Genomic DNA, 20,937 nt, shown 5'->3' on the forward strand with positions numbered 1-20,937 from the left:
CAGATCCCGCTGAGATCCCACCGCTGCTATCCCTTGCTTGGTATAAACGAAGTGGTTAACTCTCTTGTGGTTGCAAAGTGTTTCTCTGTTTAATGGTGATGTGTTCATTCATTCATTCAACAAATATTTAATGAGCTTCTACTATGTGCCAGGCACTGTTCTAGGAGCTGGCAATTTAGCAGCAAACAACAGTATTTGCATAACAGGACTGAAGAGTTGATCCAATACACCTAGAAAATATCTGTTTAAAAAATGACAACAACAACAAAAAATGCCCAACCACCAAGAAGTCAGCTTTGTAGAAGATCTGCTCCTCCTAAGGTTCACTTACAATTAAAATGGAGGAGTAGAGAGTTCTGCATTCTTGGATTACGTGTTATAAACTCCCGTTCACAAATAGACCAGAAATTTGGTCTTGAAGTTGTCAGTGTCAGATACCTGAGTTTTTTTTTCATCTAATTTTAGATTCTGATTTCCATTCCTGTGCTATCTTATGAAGACCGAAACTGGAAAAAAAATAAAAAAGATGATTATCAAATGATTTCTAACATAAAGGAAAAATAAGCAGATTTCTTTGTCCGAGTGTATCTTGCCACCTGCCGGAGGACCTTTGTGATTGTGACTTCATTTATTAGAAGGTGCCTTTTGCTCAAGAACCCTGTGCTTAGGCTGCAAAGTATCTAGGACATGGGCAAAGAGTGGTCCTTAGTACCATTATGTAATGATGATGACTGAGCATAGATCCCCAAATGTCATTGCCTTTAAAATATTTGCTATTCTGATAAGAACTTTCAAAACAGATAATGCTACACTCATTACAGTAGAGTCTTTGGCCTTAGTAAGAGAAGTTATTGCAAGAGATCCTGTAGCCAAGTACATACAGAACCTTTTAAAATATGTTTTTATTAATCCTGTTTATTTTCAACTCTTCAAGATCACATCCGTTGAATTGCAGGAGATCTTGTGCACCTGGTCTTAAGACTGAACTTTAATTGCCCTCAAAGCAAATCCAATGCTTGTAGACTTTAGAATTTCAAAAGCTTAATCACTAACATTTTAAGTGCGTGTGAATCTCTAAGTAACTTTTTCACCCCCATTTTATGAACATATCCTATATAATTTCCTCATTCTTCAAAACCCTCATAATTGCTTGCACTTCAAAGAAAAATTTCATAGTAGTATAAAGAGTTGAAAACTTGGAGTAATGACTCGGTATTAGTAATTAACTGATGGGTCCAGATTCATAAGAATTAATATAGATGCAGCTATCTGTGCATTTACAGAATGTTTTAGTGAATTGAATCCTGCCTTTTATAAGGTCAGTTTATAAAATATTGGCAAATGAACTGCTATAATTTTCAAGTGAATTACAATTTTGTTTAAAAGCTAGAAACTTGGCCAGGCATGGTGACTCATGCCTGTAATCCCAGCACTTTGGGAGGCCGAGGCGGATGGATCACCTGAGGTCAGGAGTTTGAAACCAGCCTGACCAACATGGTGAAACCCTGCCTCTACTAAAAATACAAAAATTAGCCGGGCATGGTGGTGCCTGCCTGTAATCCCAGCTACTCGGGAGACTGAGACATATGAGAATTGCTTGAACCCGGGAGGCGAAGGTTGCAGTGAGCCAAGATCGCGCCCGTGCACTCCAGCCTGGGCAACAAGAGCAAAACTCCGTTAAAAAAAAGCTGGACACTTAATAATAAAAGAATTAAGAGAACATTGAATGTAGGCTATTTATATTACTCCAGATTCTCTTCTAATCTTTAATATGTATGTGTACATTTTTATGTCATTATCAGTGTATTGTATGTTTGTCTTTGTCCCCATTTGCATTGTATCATACGAACATCACGTCACATGCACATCTACAGATAGTCACATACACCACTTACCAGTCAGTTAAAATAATCATTCAAAACTTGAAGTGCTTGGATTGTAACATTAGTTTTCCTTTTTAGCTAGGGTTCTTGAGCAATAATTCTGTTAATGAGGAAAATACAAAGTATTTTTAAAAATCATAATCATATATTAAAATGACTTTTCTCATTTAAGCCTGTCATCACAGTGAAAATGGCCTGAGGTTCAAGATAGTGGTCAGGGCTTTGTCATGTACTAAACTTTCCAATATTGCCTTGTTACTCTTATTTCTCTATGCAAAGATGAAGAGCTGCCTTTGTTTGACCTGTCACACTGACGTATTTGTGGTCTCAGGCCTTACAGCCCACCAGCTATGTGTATGTGTGTGTGCGAATACTTGGACTTGGAAAACCCAGGGCCAAGGCACAGTGGTGGTTTCCTTCCGAAGAGCCTTAGGCTAGTAATGGAGGACCAGATGCCTGTTACCTGTGGTACCTGTACCAAAGTCATATTTCCTGTGAATGTCTAACGTGCATTGGCGGTGTCCTGCCCTCTGCACACCTGACTGTTTTTTCTTTTGTGTCTAGGAACTCGAAGAGAAACATCGGGAGGCCCAAGTCTCAGCCCAGCACCTAGAAGTGCACCTGAAACAGAAAGAGCAGCACTACGAGGAAAAGATTAAAGTAAAGACATTTTCTGATCTTCCCTGGCCTTCCTCTTATAGTAGCATGTAGCTCCCATCTCTTCCTGCGCCCTTGTGGCCACTTCTTGCTAGACCAAAGTTCTGTTTGGGGTGAATACTGTCCTTATTCCACGCTGGGAGATTTCAGAGTGTTACTTACGTGAAGAATTGGAAATCTGAAGTTCCAAAAAACCTCCCTTTTTTTTTTTAAATGCGATCATCATTTATCTCAATTTCATCTTTAAAATGATTTTTAAACTAATTGTCATTTAATCCACGATCATTTCTATAATCCTTTTTCTTTTTTTAATTTTTAATTTTTGTGGGTACATAGTAGGTGTATATATTTATGGGGTACATGAGATGTTTTGATACAGGCCTGCAATGTGAAATAAGCACATCATGGAGAATGGGGTCTCCATCCCCTCAAGCATTTATCCTTTGAGTTACAAATAATCCAATTACATTCTTTAAGTTATTTTAAAATACACAATTAAGTTACTATTGACTATAGTCACCCTATTGTACTCTCAAATACTAGGTCTTGTTCATTCTATTTTTTTGCGGCCGTTGACCATCCCCACCTTCCCTACAACCCTTTCTACACTTCCCAACCTCTGTTAACCATCCTTCTATACTCTATGTCCGTGAGTTTAATTAAGTTGATTTTTAGGTCCCATAAATAAGTGAGAATATGTGATGTTTGTCTTTCTGTGCCTAGCTTATTTCAATTAATATAATGATCTCCAGTTCCATCCATGTTGTTGCAAATGACTGGATCTCATTCCTTTTTATGGTTGAATAGTACTCCATTGCTGTATCTGTACCACATTTTCTTTCTTTTTTTTTCCCTCCAACTTTTAAGTTCTGGGGTACATGTTCAGGATGTAGGTTTGTTACACAGGGAAACAACATGGGCCATGGTGATTGGCCGCACAGATCAACCCATCACGTAGGCCTTAAGCCCAGCATGCATTCACTATTCTTCCTATCTTTCTGATGCTCCCCCACCCCACCCCCGCCCACAGGGGTTGTGTTGTTCCCTGCCCTGTGTCCATACACCACATTTTCTTTATCCATTCATCCGCTGATGGACGCTTGGGCGGTCGTTTCCAAATCTCAGCTATTTTAAATAGTACTGCAGCAAACATGGGAGTGCAGATATCTCTTTGATATACTGATTTCCTTTTCTTTCCTTTCCAGCAGTGGGATTGCCGGATCATATGGTAGTTTGATTTTTCTTTGGCTTTTTCTTTAAAATTTTACTTTGCCTTTAATTTTTCTGAGGCTTACTGTATTGTGTCCAAATGTGGATTTCTTGGCTAGGTGTGGTGGCTCATGCCTAGAATCCTAGCACTTTGGGACTTTGGGAGGCCGAGACGGGTGAATCACTTGAGTCTAGGAATTTAAGACTAGCCTGGGCAACTTGGTGAGACTCCTGTCTCTACAAGAAATATAAAAATTAGGTGGGTGTGGTGGCACGCACCTGTATTTCCAGCTACTTGGGAGGCTGGGATGGGAGAATTGCTTGAACTTGGGAGGCGGAGGTTGCAGTGAGCTGAGATTGCACTACTTCACTCCAGCCTGGGGCACACAGTGAGACCCTGTCTCAAAGAAAAAAAAAAGAAAAAAAGTCAATTTCTTTTTACTTATCTTACTCTGCTTGAGATTTACTGGGCTTTAAAAAATATATATATTATTATTATTATTTTTTTTAGAGACATTGTCTTGCTCAGCGCAGTAGACTCAGGTGATCTTCCCACCTCAGCCACCCAAGTAGCTGGGACTATAGGCAACATGACACCATACCTGGCTATTTAAAAAATGTTTTTTTGTAGAGATGGGGCCTCCTAGGCTTTTGAATAGATTCATATCCTTTTATTTACTCTAGAAAGTTGGTGGTCATTATATCTCAAATATTGTCTCTTTCCCTTCTCTCTTTTCCTTTTAAGAATTTGATTGGGGTTGGGTGTGGTGACTCACGCCTGTAATCCCAGCACTTGGGTGGCAGAGGCGGGTGGATCACCTGAGGTCAGGAGTTCAAGACCAGCCTGGCCAACATGGTGAAACCCCACCTCTACTAAAAATACAAAAAAAATTATCCAGGCGTGGTGGTGTGCACCTGTAGTCCCAGCTACTTGGGAGGCTGAGACAGGAGAATCTCTTGAACCCAGTGAGGAGAGGTTGCAGTGAGCCGAGATTTCACCACGGCACTCCAGCCTGGGCGACAGAGTGAGACTCTGTCTCAAAAAAGAAAAAAAAAGAATTTGTTTGGGCCTCAGTTAGATCAGCTTCAATTTAGCCTTTTAAAATATTTTCTATTTCTTTGTTTCTTTGTGCTACATTTTGAGTAGGTTCTTCTGACATATTTTCCAATTTGTGAATTCTTTCTTAGCTGTGTCTAATCTACTGTTCCACTGAGTTTTTTCTTTTCTTTCTTTCTTTCTTTTTTTTTTTTTTTTTTTTTTTTTGAGACAGGATCTCACTCTGTCACCCAGGCTGGAGTGCAGTGGTGCAGTCATAGCTCACTGCAACCTGGGCTTAAGCAATCCTCCCACCTCAGCCTCCTGAGTAGCTGGGACTATAGGTGCGTGCCACCATGCCTGGGTAATTTTTAAATTTTCTGTTGAGTTTTAATTTCGGTTGTTATATTTTTTACTTCTAGACATTCTATTTGAGTCATTCCCAAGTTTGCTAGATTATTTAAAACAATCATCTTCTGTTCTGTGCATTCATTTTCAAGCCTAACTTGTCTTTCTTTAAATGTATTGAGCATAGTTATTTTATCATCTGTACCTGACAACTCCACTATGTGAAGTATTTGAAGGTCTGTTTCTGCTCTGTTGTTTCTCTTGGTTCTTTGTCATGGTGACTGTTTTATTTTCCTTGGAGAATTATTAATGGAAATTCTTTGAGGCCTTGGATGAAATGTGTGCCCACCTTGGTGGGTGATCGGGGGCTTTCATTTCTGCCTTTTCTTGACCACTGAGGCTATAAAAACTGAAACTCAAGTTCATTTGTTTCAGTAAATACCTCAGGTTAAACCCTTCTTACCTCTTCCTGCTTCTGTTTTACTTAGCTTTTTTGGTAATTTCTTACTCTCTTGCCAACTTGTAGGTGCTTTTGGGAAAATGTTTTTTATATTTTATCTAGCATTTTTAATCATTTTCAAGAGAAGGGCTGGCCTGACATGTAGCCCACTATGCTATTAGAAATGGCTGCCACTCTATGAATTTCCTTTTAAAATCACATCACATTTTCATTATGATTTGGATCAAGCCTTCAATTCATTCTTATGTTCTTGAGAATCAGATGCTGTTTATTATATCTTGAATATTGTCACTTCCCCTTTCCAACCAGACACTGAAGGGGGATTTCAATTTTTGTGGTGATCTTGTTATTGATTTGGTTGGTATTCTCAAAGAGTTGAGTGGTCCTTTCTCGGAGAATCTAACACGTACATGCTTACATAGCATCATCACCATCACCACCCTGGCATCTTTTACCCCGGTGTTATTTTTGGTTGTTTTTCAGGAAAAGAAATATAGGAGGCCGGGCGCGGTGGCTCAAGCCTGTAATCCCAGCACTTTGGGAGGCCGAGGCGGGTGGATCACGAGGTCAGGAGATCGAGACCATCCTGGCTAACACGGTGAAACCCCGTCTCTACTAAAAATAGAAAAAAAACTAGCCAGGCGTGGCGGCGGCGCCTGTAGTCCCAGCTACTCGGAGGCTGAGGCGGGAGAATGGTGGGAACCCGGGAGGCGGAGCTTGCAGTGAGCTGAGATCGCGCCACTACACTCCAGCCTGGGCCACAGAGCGAGACTCCGTCTCAAAAAAACAAAACAAAACAAAACAAAAAAAGAAATATTGGAGGCCAGGCACGGTGGTTCACATCTGTAATTTCAGCACTTTGAGGGGCCAGGGTGGGCAGATCACTTGAGTCCGGGAATTCGAGACCAGTCTGTGTAACAAAGTGAGACACCCTTCACATCTTGTCTACATAAAATATAAAAATTAGCTGGCCAGGTGGTACACACCTGTAGTCCCAGCTACTTGGGAGGCTGAGGTGGGAGGATCACTTGTGATCAGGAGGTTGAGGCTGCAGTGAGCCATGGAAAGACATATGGGAAAACAACCCAGAAATGACCTCAAAGTGTTCTCCTGTGACCCCTAGTACTTCAATTTTTAGAAAATTATGAGAATGTATACGGTAGTCTACTGGCATCTTTGTAATTACATAGAAATTAACCCTTTGTAAAACATATTCTATGATTTGGTGATGATATTGATGTTCCTATCAAAAGCCATATTCTATCTTAAATTGATTTAGATGTCTTTAGTGGAATCTCTTATTTCAAATAAATGTTTTGCTTACCTTCTCCCCCATACATCTTGTTCATCTTTCTGCCAGTTGAACTCTATGAAAGCTAAGAGAGATCCCTATGTTCTTTTATTTATCTGTTTATTGTTTTGAGACAGGTTCTTGCTCCATCACCCAGGGTAGAGTGCGGTGGCATGATCATAGCTCAGTGGGATTTTGAACTCCTGGGCTCAAGCAATCCTCCCATCTTATCCTCCTGAGTAGTTGGGATTACAGGTGCACAACACCATGCCCAGCTCATTACTACTTTTTATACTTTTTGTAGAAATGGGGTCTTGCTCTGTTGCCCAGACTGGTCTCAGAGTTCTGTCCCCAAGCGATCTCTACCCGTGTCAGCCTCCCAAAGTGCTGTGGTTACAGGCGTGAGCCACCATGCCTGGCCTAATGCATACATTCTTGATAGAAGCCTATCCCTTCTAGCTCATACTTACCTCTTATCGGTATCCTTCTTGACCAAAGTTGAGGTCTTATTTTGAGCAGAGCCATCCTGAAAATGTATTTCATTGCTTTAGCACCTCATAAAAAAATAAAGAGCATATGTGGTCTAGATATTATGTGGTCTCTGCTAACTTCTAGATGGAAAGAAATTTGTTTTATAGATCCCGAGGAATGTCAGGGAAAGATCTGTCTTTCTTCCCTACTGGAATCTTTATGAAACAATTTCTTTTTAAGCCTGTTCTGCTTTGTGTTTCCTGTTCCAGCCTCTATCAGGCCATTTTAGTAATAATTATGATCATACCCTCGATTCCACCCTGTTCTTGCTCGTAATTTTAGAATCATGCTCAGACATCCAAGAGAGTATCCTTTTGAGTTTCTTCCTTTCTCTCATGACCCTGTTCCCACCTTTTGGTCTTCTCTCCCAACTTCCATTCTATTTTTTTTCATCAGTCAGTTCTAGTTTAAAGACCTCTTTGAAATCTGCTCTTTCCTTTCTTTCTCCTGTGGACTCCCTCCCCGCTGACTGGCTCTTTTTAGGGACGATGTCCCCATGAGCTGTGACAGTCCTTTCACAATAGACATTGTGGGAAAGGCAGATTTTAGCCCTATCTGTGACCCCAGCTCTTTCAGCTTTATTCCCAGGATCCTGTTGTCCTTCTTGATGTCGTTGGTGTTCTTTGGAAAAGCAGAATGGAACCTCTGTGGTGAGAAATGTAGGGCTGTGGTCAAAGGCTCGGGCATGTTATGATGTTGTCTTCTTTTTTCCTTCCTTTTTGCTTGTTGTTTTGGCAACTCGTAGAGCTGTGTGTGCCCCAAAGAACATTAGATCAAGTTGGCAATTGGTGATACCATTACTGTTTTGTGTTTCCTCTTGGGAACAGTAGGTGCTTACAGTGGCATTCTGAGCCCTGAGAACACATGATCTTTCTTCCCCTGGGAAAGGTTTCTTTTCCCAGTGACTTTTCTTTTCTCCCCCTAGTTGGATCAGAGGAAAGAACCAGGGAAAGAGGCATTTTTTTTCTTTCTTTTATGTTATCTTTTTAATCTGTTGACCATCCACTTACGTTATTGGTGGCCACAATCCTCTTGTCCCTGGTTGTTTCTGAGCATCACATAGACTTTCTCTGTCTTCGGCTTCTCTCCCTCTTGCACACAGCCCAGGAGTATCTAGAATTAATTTGTATAAGTTAGGAGTGAGGAATATTCTGAAAACTACGCGTGTATTGGCGAAGAAAAAGTTGTCCCCAGGTAACATCTGCAGATTATAAGAAATTTATTATCTAGGTCTGGATCTAGAGCAACCTTGTTTCCCCCTCCCTTCTCATTCTGGAGTCTGTCTCATTTTGAATATATCTCTCTGGTCTTTGGGCTGCTGATTTTAAAATAAATTCTTAGTTCAAGTCAATGTGTTACTTGCCATTGGATGGTAATATTTGACTTTTTAATCTTATCCTGGTTGACACGCGGACTCCCAGTTTTTGCCTTCTCTTTGCCCCAGAATTTGGAGACCTTGGGCCTCTCTCCTGCTTTTTTCCTCTTTCCTAGATTTTCTCAAGTGTCCCCGTTTAGTCTTCCCTGCTCAGCTTGGCTCCTGAGAACATTTGCTTCTTCTTTTGTTTTTGTAGGTGTTGGACAATCAGATAAAGAAAGACCTGGCCGACAAGGAGACGCTGGAGAACATGATGCAGAGACACGAGGAGGAGGCCCATGAGAAGGGCAAAATTCTCAGTGAACAGAAGGCGGTAGGTAGAAGGAGTTGCCAAGCCAGTGTTCAAAGGAGGGTTTTTGAAATATGCCAAGAATCACACCCGTGATAAGACTCTACTTCACCTGGTGAAATTCCTTCTGTTGAATCCTGTGGAGTTGTTGGTAATAGGATGCTTTCTCTGAAACTGTTTGCTTTCCTCAAAGCAACCAAGGTGGTGGCTGTGGATGGCCCGTTTTGTGTTTTTCAAGAACTCATGCGATTCTACTATTTGCTAAAATACTGTCCTTCTAAATGCCCCTGAGAAAATGGCCAGTGGCTCTTGGTCTTCCTGCATTTTTTTTTTTTTTTGAGGTGGGGTTTTGCTCCGAAGCCCAGGCTGCAATGTGGTGGTGCAGTCATGACTCACTGCAGCCACCAACTCCTGGGCTCAAGTGATCCTTCTACCTCACCTTCCCAAGTAGCTGGGACTACAGGTGCATGCCCCCATGCTCAGCAAATTTTTAAGTTTTCTGTAGAGATGAGATCTTGCTGTGTTGCCCAGGCTGGTCTCAAACTTCTGGCCTCAAGCAGTCCTCCTATCTTGGTCTCCCAAAGTACTGGGATTATAGGCCGCCACTCCTTGCCCTACACTTCTGTTCTTTTTACTTGCCCGTTTGTCTCTTTTCTAATCCACATAGGCAGTTGTTTCAGAAACTTGTTGCCCCCTAAGGTTTACCTGTGGTGCTTATTTATCTGCACACCACCAAGACTTACCATATCAGAATCTCTCTCTCCTTTTTTTTTTTTTGAGGTGGAGTCACCGAGGCTAGAGTTCAGTGGCATGATTTCAGCTCGCTGCAACCTCTGCCTCCCAGGTTCAAGTGATTCTCCTGCCTCAGCCTCCCGAGTAGCTGGGATGACAGGCATGTGCCACCGCACCTGGCTAATTTTTGTATTTTTAGTAGAGACAGGGTTTCACTATGTTGACCAGGCCAGTCTTGAACTCCTGACCCCAAGTGATCTGCCCACCTCGGCCTCCCAAAGTGCTGGGATTACAGGTGTGAGCCACTGCGCCCAACCCCACATCACGATCTCTGAGGGAAGATCCTAGGATATTACATTTTTAGTCAGTACCCCCACACCCCAATTCTTATGATTCATTAAGTTGGGGAAACTTTGCTGCAGAGCAGCTGTCCCCCACCTTTTTAGCACCAGGGACCAGTTTTGTGGAAGACAATTTTTCCACAGGGGTGGGGGGATGGTTTTGAGATAAAACTGTACCACCTCAGACTATCAGGCATTAAGGCATTAGATTCTCTTTTTTTGTTTTGTTTGTTTGTTTGTTTGTTTTTGAGATGGAGTCTTGCTCTGTTGCACAGGCTGGAGTGCAGTGGCATGATATCTGCTCACTGCAACCTCCACCTCCTGAGTTCAAGCAACTCTCCTGACTCAGCCTCCTGAGTAGCTGGAATTACAGGCATGTGCCACTGCACCCGGCTAATTTTTGTATTTTTGGTAAAGACAGGGTTTCTCCATGTTGGCCAGGCTGGTCTCGAATTCCTGACCTCAGGTGACCCGCCTGCCTCGGCCTCCCAAAGTGCTGGAATTACAGGCTAAGCCACCGTGCCTGGCCTGAGGCATCGATTCTCGTTAGGAGTGCGTAACCTCGATCCCTCGCTTTTGCAGGTCATGATGGGGTTCACACTCCGAGGAGAATCTAATGCCACTGATCCCACAGGAGACAGGGCTCAGACAGTAATGCTCGCTCACTGGCCGCTCACCTCATGCTGTGCAGACTGGTTCATAACAGGTGGCAGACCGGTAATGGGGTACTGGTCTGTGGCCCCCGGGGTTGGAGACCCCTGCTGTGGAGTCTAGAGCAATAGTGGCTGGGTGACAAGGAATCACTCAGAAAATGACAGTCCTCGGGGTGATGATAAATACGAATGTGCAGATTTGAGTTAGAGACTCTTGCAGGCCCAGGTCACATGCAGATGAGATGGGGTTTAACAAGGCCTGATTACTCACAGGATGTTAGGTTCCTGAATAGGTCCTTATGTCTGTTTTAAATGCAAGCCACTTAACCAGTGTGGGGAGATTTCATCACTGAAAAAACAACCAAGTACCATCCATTTGAGTGGTACCATCTGTGATCCTCAGAGTACACAAGAGTTGAGAGCCTTGTTAGCTCTAGCCAAATTGCCGTCATTTCAGATGAAACTTTTACCCTGGCCTGCACTGCCCCTATTACTCCTGTTCTGGTATAACTGTGTGTGAGGTTTCATAGGTGCCCTGTGTTTCAGATGATCAATGCTATGGATTCCAAGATCAGATCCCTGGAACAGAGGATTGTGGAACTGTCTGAAGCCAATAAACTTGCAGCAAATAGCAGTCTTTTTACCCAAAGGAACATGTAAGTATTCAAATTCTAACTGCCTACATTATTATACTTTGGTCTCCTCTCCTGTGGCATAAACTGCCTTCTTCTCTCTGATGGAGCTGGAGTGGATTGAATGACTTCTGTAGCTCAGCCCAGCCTTCGGATACGTCATTTTGCCCTGTCTTAAATGGTCTCACTCTGCCACTTTTGAGTTGGGTTTTCTTAAATGCCTTCAATTACCATCACATTACAGAGTGTTTTACTCTCTCTAATGAGGTAATTTATAATTTGCTTGTGGAAAGCTGAGTTCTTGTTCCCCAGACTTGGGTCCTGTAATTAGTAAGAAGTGAAATTGTGTGTGTCCAGTTGGGCCATCCATTTAGTTGTCACTAGGTTAGACCCTTGGGAAGGAAGTTTGGGGTTCAGCAAGGACTGCGTTCCAGGAACACTTTGATCTGAATCTTTTTCCCCGAAGAATTACAATCTCCAGGAATTTTTGTCCCCCTTGGGTTTCTCTCTTCAGAGATCTCCCAAAATAGTCCCATCTTAATCTAAACCAGCTTAGTAGGCTGTGTTTTGGGTCTTTGAGTCATTCTAGTTTTTGATACTTCTAAGCAGTTTGCTGGAGAGGCGAGGAAGATCTACAGAGAACTAGAAGGAATACCACTCTTTCTCCTTGTTGCTCCTTTTTCTCCAGGGCCTGCCTTCATGAGTTACTGGGGTGCCCTTATACAGTAATCTAAGGAGGCCCCCTTCTGTCCCTACATAGACTCAAAAGAAGAAATAAACAGGCCTGTCAAAGGAGTGAAATGTTAGTATCTCTTGCATCCCCCTGGACATTACTTAATCCCATATGTGAGGGACTGACACCGAGTGGTGATGAGTAAATGGTCTCCACGTTCATCATGCCAGGATCGTGCTTATGAGGACAGATCAGGAGACAGCTAACCCAGGAAGGCCTTAGTCCACTTAGTGAGGACACATGTCTCACTCCATGTCCGTCTACCTTCTGCAGAAACAAGCTCAACTCTAACAAGACTGTGATTTTGTTTGGATCCTCCCACCACCCCCACTAGGAAGGCTCAAGAAGAGATGATTTCTGAACTCAGGCAACAGAAATTTTACCTGGAGACCCAGGCTGGGAAATTGGAGGCCCAGAACCGAAAGCTGGAGGAGCAGCTGGAGAAGATCAGCCACCAAGACCACAGTGACAAGAATCGGCTGCTGGAACTGGAGACAAGACTGCGGGAGGTGAGAGCGAGGGTGATCTCCTGGGAGGATTTGCTGGGCAATTCGGGCTCTGAACAAGCCAGCCTTCAAGCACAAATCAATATGTATGCAAGAGACATTGTGCTTGGTGGTTAAGGGGGCAGACTTGAGGCAGGAAAAGGGTCTGGAGGCAAGGAACCTAAGGCCAGTTCATGCTGAATCAAGGAAAAACACCAAGCTTTAGGGGCAGGGAATCTGAGGTCCTTGTGCTAACCTCTTTTTCTTCTTTTTTTTTTTTTTTGTGAGAGAGAGAGTCTTGCTCTGTCGTCCAGGCTGGAGTGCAGTGGTGCGATCTTGGTTCACTGCAGCCTCTGCCTCCTGGGTTCAAGCAATTCTCATGCCTCAGCTTCTCGAGTAGCTGGGACTACAGGCTCTGGCACCACACTCAGTCAATTTTTGTAGAGACGAGGTTTTGCCATGTTGGCCAGGCTGGTCTTGAACTCCTGACCTCAAGTGATCCACCTGCCTCAGCTTCCCAAAGTGTCGGGGTTACAGGTGTGAGCCACCGCGCCTGGCCAATTTGTGCTAGCTTTCTGAAAGAGAAGACACCAGGGTCTGCGGGCAGGGGAACCCAAGGCCCATTCCTGCTGACTTCCCAGAGCTGGATCAAAAGGAAAACACCTGGGGCTGGGGGCAGGGAACCTAAGGCCAATTAATGCAAACTTCCTAAAGCTGAACCAAAAGGAAAATCCGAGCCCCCACCCCATCTCCCCACCCCCCAGTAGCAAAAGATGGAAGAGGCTCCTCTCCCTGCAGTGCCCTCCTTTCCACCACTGCTCAGATGGAAAGGGAGAGCACCTTGGATGGGCCAAGGAGGGAGTATCCCTTCGTCTGCATAGGGCGCCAGTTCACCTCAGCCTTTAATTAGTCACAGACCAGATCCTTTATTCAGATAAGGACTAACCAGTAGGAACCCCAAAAGGAATACTTAAAACCCAGAAAACTTTGTAACTGGGTCCTGAGCCACTTGCTGGGGCCGCTCCCACCCTGCTGAGTGCTTTCTTGCTTTCATAGATCCCTGCTTTCGCTGCTTCATGCCTGTGTTTCGTTCCTTTGTTGCTTTGTGCATTTTGTCCAATTCTTTGTTCAAAATAGACAAATTAGACCCCAGGCCCTCCTTCTGGTAACAGACTGGGCCATGGGGATCTGGGTTAGAATTCCACCTCAACTTCTTACTGGTTTTGTGACCTCTTACTAGTTCTGCAAGCTGCCTCATCTCTGCTGGGCTTCAGTTTCCTCATCTGTAAAATGTCAGTGATAATGTATCTCCTTTATAGGGTCCCGTGGGGAGTGTGTCAATTTGTGCATCTGTCAAATGGGAGCAGGGCAATTCCTCCTTTATCAAGACGTAATGACAGCCCCGTGACCTAGTCAGAGCTTAGCCATGGTGGCCCAGTGCTGGTGGCAGAGGTCTGTCTCAAGTGACAGTGGGAGATTAAAAGACAAAACCAAATTCAGGTGTGATTGATGAAAGGTAGCTCTCTTCAAAAGAACCAGGAAGCTGGGAAGAGTGACCAGGTGGTTCTGGGGAGGAAAATATAACAAACTGGGTTGTAGACATGTTGAGGTTGATAGAAGCCATAAGGTTACATTTATGTAGTTACTGTATATTTGTCAAATACCTGCTGTGTGCCGATTTGTAGCCTGGGTCTACAGTGGTGACAAGACCTGTTCCTGACATGAGGGCTTTCAGTCTAGCGGCAGGGTTTGCTGGCACCAGCAGAGACACAGCTGGAGTTCAGGAGAGTGATTGTTGGAAGCTGGACACCCAGGCTGGGAAGGAAGACAGAGTGTCTCATGTAAAAGAGTTGCTCAAATATTTGTGATAGAGTTCTTCAAAAAGCAGATGATCTTTCTTAAGGAAGGTCATGTTAGGGCAGACAGTGGTCTGAGGTCTAAGCCTTGGGTAATACTCATGTTTATGCATGTCTTTATTTGTCTTGGAGTATTAAAATGAAGTCATTTCTCCAAGGGACAGTAAAAATGTGTTATCTCATGTTTTTTAGGGGTTGTCAAGGTGTGGACTCCTCTATTAGGGTCACCTGGAGTGTCTGGTTTTATTTTTCATTTTTTGTAGTGATGGGGTCTTGCTATGTTGCCCAGGCTGGTCTTGAGCTCCTGGCTTTATTTATTTATTTATTTATCTTTTATTATTTCTTAGGTCAGGATATCTCAGAAGGAGGACGCCTGACTTTAAGCAGTTCTCCCTCCTTGGCCTCCAAAGTGCTGGGATTACAGGCATGAGCCTGAAGCCTTAGGCGATGGTTTAACTTTTATTATCCAGGCTATACTTTTACTCTTCTGTAAGTTTAACAGCAAGATCACGGGAGAGTTGCCCTTAAGGTTGTGAGTCTAAACAATCCAGAATGGACTTCTCTAGCTTGGGGGCCTCGACTGGCTGTCTCTTGCCTTCCCTTTGCACAAATGTTCCTCTTAGGAGCCTGCTCTGCTGCTGTAGCTCATCTGGGCTATTAAAGTGTCCCAGGGAAGCTGTTGTTTTTTACCTGAATCAGTAGAGCCAGCCCCTCAAGGATGGTAGGAGAAACTTCAAATGTTTCACGACAGGTTCAGGCTCTATATTCTCCCTGGGAGTTTTGGAGTTTAGCTCTAAATATAACGAGATCAGTTCCTCTTCTTTTGGTCACATGCTGCTACTGAGATTGAGGGCAGAGGCCTCCACCTGGAGTTTGATCCGCCTTAAAGGACCCTGGGCCTTCCCCCAACTTTATGTGTGCAGCATTAGCTCTTCTGTAGCCAGGTGTGTGGAGTCGCAAAGATGCAGGCTCCTGGGTTCTTCCTTCATTGTATAGCATCCGGCTCCTGCTCCTCCGGTTGAGTCACTGTCACCTGCCTCTCTTGGTTTTGCCAAGTGGTATCAGAAGAATTTTCAGGCTTGCTAGTAGAGGCCCACCCTGCTGTGACTGCTGGTGTTTTAGTAAGACAGAAGGGTACAGTGTTTACCCTGTACATGGTCAAGTGCAATGGTCAGGACACGTAGGGATGTTGCAGGAATGTAGCAACATGTTACATGGACTCTTGAGCCAGACTTTCTGAGTTTGAATGTCAGTCTTGCCTTTTTTATAGCTTTTTACAGCTGTGTGACATTTGCTCAGTTACCTAATCTCTCAGTGCCACAGTTTGCTTATCTGTAAAATGGAGGTAATGTAGTACCTCCCTTAGTGAGTTGTTCTGAAAATGAAATGAGTTAATTCAGGGCCCAGTGTGTTGTGAGGACTGTATTTGCTGCCGTCACATCGTCATCATCACCATCATCACTAGAGAGAGATAATAGCCGTGGCTTCAGCCATCACTGATTTGCTAAGGCCTCCCGGATCTAGGTTGCCAATCCAGACCTTTCTTTTGAGTTTCTGACCTGTTGTCTTAGTAGACATTTAGACATCTCCATTTGGATGTCTCCCACAGGGCTCAATTTCAGCGTGTCAAGACAGAATTTCTTATCTTTTGCCTCAAACTGGCTCTTTCTCTCCTATTCCATCATAGCAATGGTCTCACTCTTTGTGTCATTCACCTGTCCAGAAATGTGGGAGTCATCTTTTTTTTCTTTTTTTTTGAGACAGAGTCTCGCTCTGTCACCCAGGCTAGAGTACAATGGCGCAGTCTCGGCTCACTGCAACCTCTGCCTGCCAGGTTCAAGTGATTCTCCTGCCTCAGCCTCCCGAATAGCTGGGACTACAGGTGTGCACCACCATGTCCAGCTAATTTTTTGTTATTTTTAGTAGAGACAGAGTTTCACCATGCTGGCCAGACTGGTCTCGAACTCCTGACCTCGTGATCTGCCCGCCTCGGCCTCCCAAAGTGCTGGGATTACAGGTGTGAGCCACTGCACCCGGCTGGGAGTCATCTTTGACTCCCTTATGTCCTTTGTTCTCTGCCCCACATCAAATTAACCACTAAATCCTGTTGGTTTTCCAGGTTACATGTTTTGCAAGTGTTTCTTCTCTTCACCCCATGGGCTGTGGGATGTGGGTGCCACCTTTTCTAAGGAGCCTTCTCCAACCCTCTGAAGCTGATGAAAAGGAGGTCTCCTTTTTATCCCCATGGCTTTCAGGGCACAGCTCATCACAGTGTGTTCTTCTTGGTAGTCCCCTTAGACAGTGAGCTCTCTGAGGGCAGCTGGCATCTCTGAGTTGCTTGACATTCATCTTTAGGACCACACTGTCCGTGTTTGTCAGGTCTATAGATGTGCCGTGATCTCCCTCACCCCCATACTTTTGGATGTCTTGCTTCCCCTGCCTGGAATTTTCTTTCTCCTCATACCTGCTTGTTTGACTCCTGCATATTCTTCAACAGAATTTAACAGATCCAGAGTTAGCTCCTCTGCCTGCGTGCTGTATTCCTGCAACATCCCTGCATGTCCTGACCGTTGCACTTGACCATGATATATGGTCATGGTTGCTTTTCATTTTTCTCCCCACTTGAAGGCAGAGACTGTTTTCATCTCCATATTCCATTTTCCACAGAAATTGCTGAGTAAATTTTTGTTAAATGAATGGATGAAAGATTGAATAGATAGGTGGATGGATGAGCAGATGGAGGGAAGAATGATTAACTTCTAATGTGACATTAAAGCAGATTACCTAATGAGGACACATCAGAGAAAGTGTGTTTAAAATAACTAGAATTCAGTCTGTTATTCCATTCACAATAAAATTGAAAAGATGTCTTTGTTACTAATATGATGTTTTTTATATCTGCTTAGCTTTAAATGTTTTTCTAATAAGAGTAATCGTCATCATTTTCATTCGTGATTCTTGCTGTGTGGCTTTTCCTTTTAAAGTCTTCCCAGGTATTTGAATATATGTAAGTAAGGGGTGGTTAGGAGATATAGCCCTTACCTGTTCTTACTCCTGTTGAATTCGGAGATGCATGGAAGTCAGGCCCATTTTGTCGCATTTTCCTCTCCTCTATGGCGTGCCGAGAAGGTGGTTCCAAGACCAGGTTTCAGCTGCAGGTTGAGTAGCAGGTCATGTCTTCACTTTCTCTTTTGTTCAGACCAGCCAAGGGTTTATCTCTCTCTCTCTCAGGTCAGTCTAGAGCACGAGGAGCAGAAACTGGAGCTCAAGCGCCAGCTCACAGAGCTACAGCTCTCCCTGCAGGAGCGTGAGTCACAGTTGACAGCCCTGCAGGCTGCCCGGGCGGCCCTGGAAAGCCAGCTTCGCCAGGCGAAGACAGAGCTGGAAGAGACCACAGCAGAAGCCGAAGAGGAGATCCAGGCGCTCACGGTAGGTCTGGGGAGCAACATCTTCAGGTTGCTAAAGGCCTCAGCTAGGATGAGTGTGGCACTGAGGATATTGGCTCCTGGATAGAAATTCCAGGAGGGAAAACATGATCCACAAAGATATTCAATGGCCAGGAAATTGGCTTACATAGACTGCTTCTTCATTGGAACTAGTAGTTAGTATCTTGAAAAGTTCCTCCTTTAGTTATGTATTTTCCTTCTTTAAAAAAAAAATCATCATTATATTTTAAAGTTTGTTTTCAGCCAAAGTCTGTTTACCTTGGTCTTCTACTTTAGTTTTCGATAATCATTTAAAATAATAATAATAATCTTTTATAGTAGTCTTTCTACCATATTTTTATTTTTTGTTTTGGTTTACCTCACTTGTGTTACTTCTTTTTTTTGTTTTTTGTTTTTTTTCAAGCTGTAGGTTCTGCTTCCTGTCTTTTGTATGCATCTGGTATGATCTGGATGGGAAAAATTCTACTGAATGAAAGATTCTTTCTCTAAAGGGGACCTGGCTTCCTTGCTCTGAGAGACTAGTTTACTCAGCTGGAGAGTATTCTCAGGAGGTAGAACTTGGAGCGGGGGTGTTACTGGATTTAAATCTTAGTTCTTTTTAGAAGTCTGAAATGGAATTTTTGTGGGGCCATTTTCCCCACATTTGATCATTCCCACAGAGACTGACCCAGAATAACAAAACTCAGAAAAATCTGGTATGTGAAATGCCAACTTATCAACTTTAAGGGGGAAGTGCAGCTACCAAGTTGACTAGGGTACTCTGGGTGGCCAATGTTCACATTTTCTTTTTCCCATTCAGGGAAGTATACTTAGAAAACCCTGTTAGTCTTGGGAGGCTCTTGGAGGACCTAGACTGTGAGCACAGAAAAAAAATGAGTTTTAATGGCTGGTGTCAACCAAGCTCATACATTTCTCATAGTATCATACTGTACCTGCCAAGCAGACAGGCACACAGCTGTCTGCTGGTCAGCGTGCCCTCTCCTGTGGGCCAGGCACAATACAGCTGACTGGGTTTAGTGTTTTTTTTAATAAGCCTTCTAAATAGGTACCTTATTCATTCTGACTCAACTTGGATGCTGTCCCCATTTCCATCAGTGAACATCTCTAAACCTCTCTTTGATTGGGGTTGCTTCTATAGAATGAATGGCTGTGTACATTCATTGCTTACAATTTACCTAGATGTAATGCACATGTACATCTATCTATCCCTATCTCTATCTATCTATCTATCTAACATAGTTTCATTCTTAGAAGTTATTGCCTGTTGTTGCATTTGGGGATCCCAGTATCTGAACCAAACTGGGAATGTGATCTGACAGTGCCAGGGTCTGTATAGGACCAGTCCAAGTATAGTGGCTTCCAGTATGTTTGTGCGTCCTAGATTTTCTAGGACTTACACCAAGTTCAGATATTGACTGCACATTTAGGTTCCATAGTCTCTTTAACAAGAATACTTGTTAAATGCTGCCACATCATGCCCCCAATATTTGCTTTGGCAAAAAATAACGACAGTATGTCTTTGTGTATACTGTCTTGTTTCACAGTGGACTGAAAACCGTTTGGAAAGATGCAACACAGTAAAACAGAACAAAATAAGAAACAAAAGGCAAAGAAAAAATAAGTCTGTAGAAGAAAAAATGGAACTAGGAATGAAGTTGATATATACGAGTTCATGCCAAGAAGGCCTATAGACTTGCTGGAGTTGGGTGGGTGGAGAGAGAGAGAGACAGATAACATTTCTTAGCTTTTAAAGGGAGGCACATAAATTTCAACCACTATTATATTTAACGCATTGTATATTAATATTTTCCTCCTGTGTGAATACCCAACCTCTGAAAGAAAAAGAGCCATCAGTAATTTAATCCATATTTATTAAGCCCTTGCTATGGGCCCAAGGCTGTGTCTTTAGCCTTTTCTCCCCAGGGGATTGGTCTGTAATTCCTCAAATCTGTTTATTTCTGAGCAGCTGAGAAGGACACATTTATCTTGCTGCTCCGTTGGAATTGGAAAGGAAGGGTGACTGTGTATCTTATCCTGGCCCTGTTTGGAAGGAAGAGGGCATAAAATAGAGCACGTGTCACTGCTCTTTATCTATGGGGAAATTAGTCCTTTAAATCCTTTCTTGCTGCTGGTTGGAATGTGCTGTGTCTGATGGCTGCTGGAAGCTGAGCACAGCAGCAAGTCACGACTTAATTTAGTTAGATGAGATCACTGCCTCAAAGCATCTTCTTAAAAAAAAATAAAGAAACAAACCTCCCTTGGTTTAGAAACTAGGGCTGTATTGCTCTTGCAGATGAAGATGCTATGGAAGAAACAGGGCTTCTTCAAATGATGGCAGAAGTGCCGTCCTCCAACAGCTGTTTGCAAACCCATCATACGGAAATCCAAACGCCATTTCCATTTGCTTCCGTTCAGTTTCAAGGCTGTGGGCCTTTCCTTCCCCCTTTTCTTGATTATGTTCCATAAACCTGGTTATTGACAGCATGTTTTGTTGCCTGAATGGGTTAGTTCAATTTGTTCTGAAAAACGTCTTTTCCAAGAAAAAGAGAAAATGGTTCCCAAATGCCATACTTTTCAGCTTTCTCATTGTTTGAAACCCAAGTTGAGACCATGCACAAGCATCAGTCAGATGAAATCAGCTGGATCTCAAATGATCTCCTAGGAGATTTGTGAGTTTCACAGCAGGCTGTTTTATCAATAAAAGGGAATAGTCAAATGTACTATTATTGTTTAATTTGAAGAGGCAGCCATCTCCTAGCCTGTGAAAGGGAGCAGTTACCTTGTTTGGCCTCCGTCCCTGGGCCGAATTAGATGGAGCACAGTTAAATTAAAGCTCTCCATTGAAGGGCCTTGGTGGTGCAGCTGGGAGGCCTTTGTTGCCCTTTCTAATGCTTGCCTTTTCTCCACTTTCACTTTACCCATCCTATCAAATTTAAACAGAAACATGCTTTTAAGATACTTCAGTACTTATTGCCGGAAA

The 20,937-nt window shown here is 43.3% G+C and overlaps 1 protein-coding gene across 2 annotated transcripts in view; it reads left to right on the forward strand.

Annotated features, from left to right (window-relative positions):
- CIT (citron rho-interacting serine/threonine kinase) overlaps positions 1–20,937 on the forward strand; it is a 205,349-nt gene that overhangs the window by 120,419 nt on the left and 63,993 nt on the right. For both annotated transcript variants that reach the window (XM_010368276.2, XM_030939374.1), the window contains exons 19-23: positions 2,448–2,543; positions 8,987–9,103; positions 11,352–11,461; positions 12,505–12,679; positions 17,743–17,940. In XM_010368276.2, the coding sequence (XP_010366578.2) occupies positions 2,448–2,543; positions 8,987–9,103; positions 11,352–11,461; positions 12,505–12,679; positions 17,743–17,940 (696 nt within the window). The remainder of the gene's footprint in view (positions 1–2,447; positions 2,544–8,986; positions 9,104–11,351; positions 11,462–12,504; positions 12,680–17,742; positions 17,941–20,937) is intronic.

Source organism: Rhinopithecus roxellana, chromosome 10 (assembly GCF_007565055.1).
Source record: "Rhinopithecus roxellana isolate Shanxi Qingling chromosome 10, ASM756505v1, whole genome shotgun sequence".
Taxonomy (NCBI): Eukaryota; Metazoa; Chordata; class Mammalia; order Primates; family Cercopithecidae; genus Rhinopithecus; species Rhinopithecus roxellana.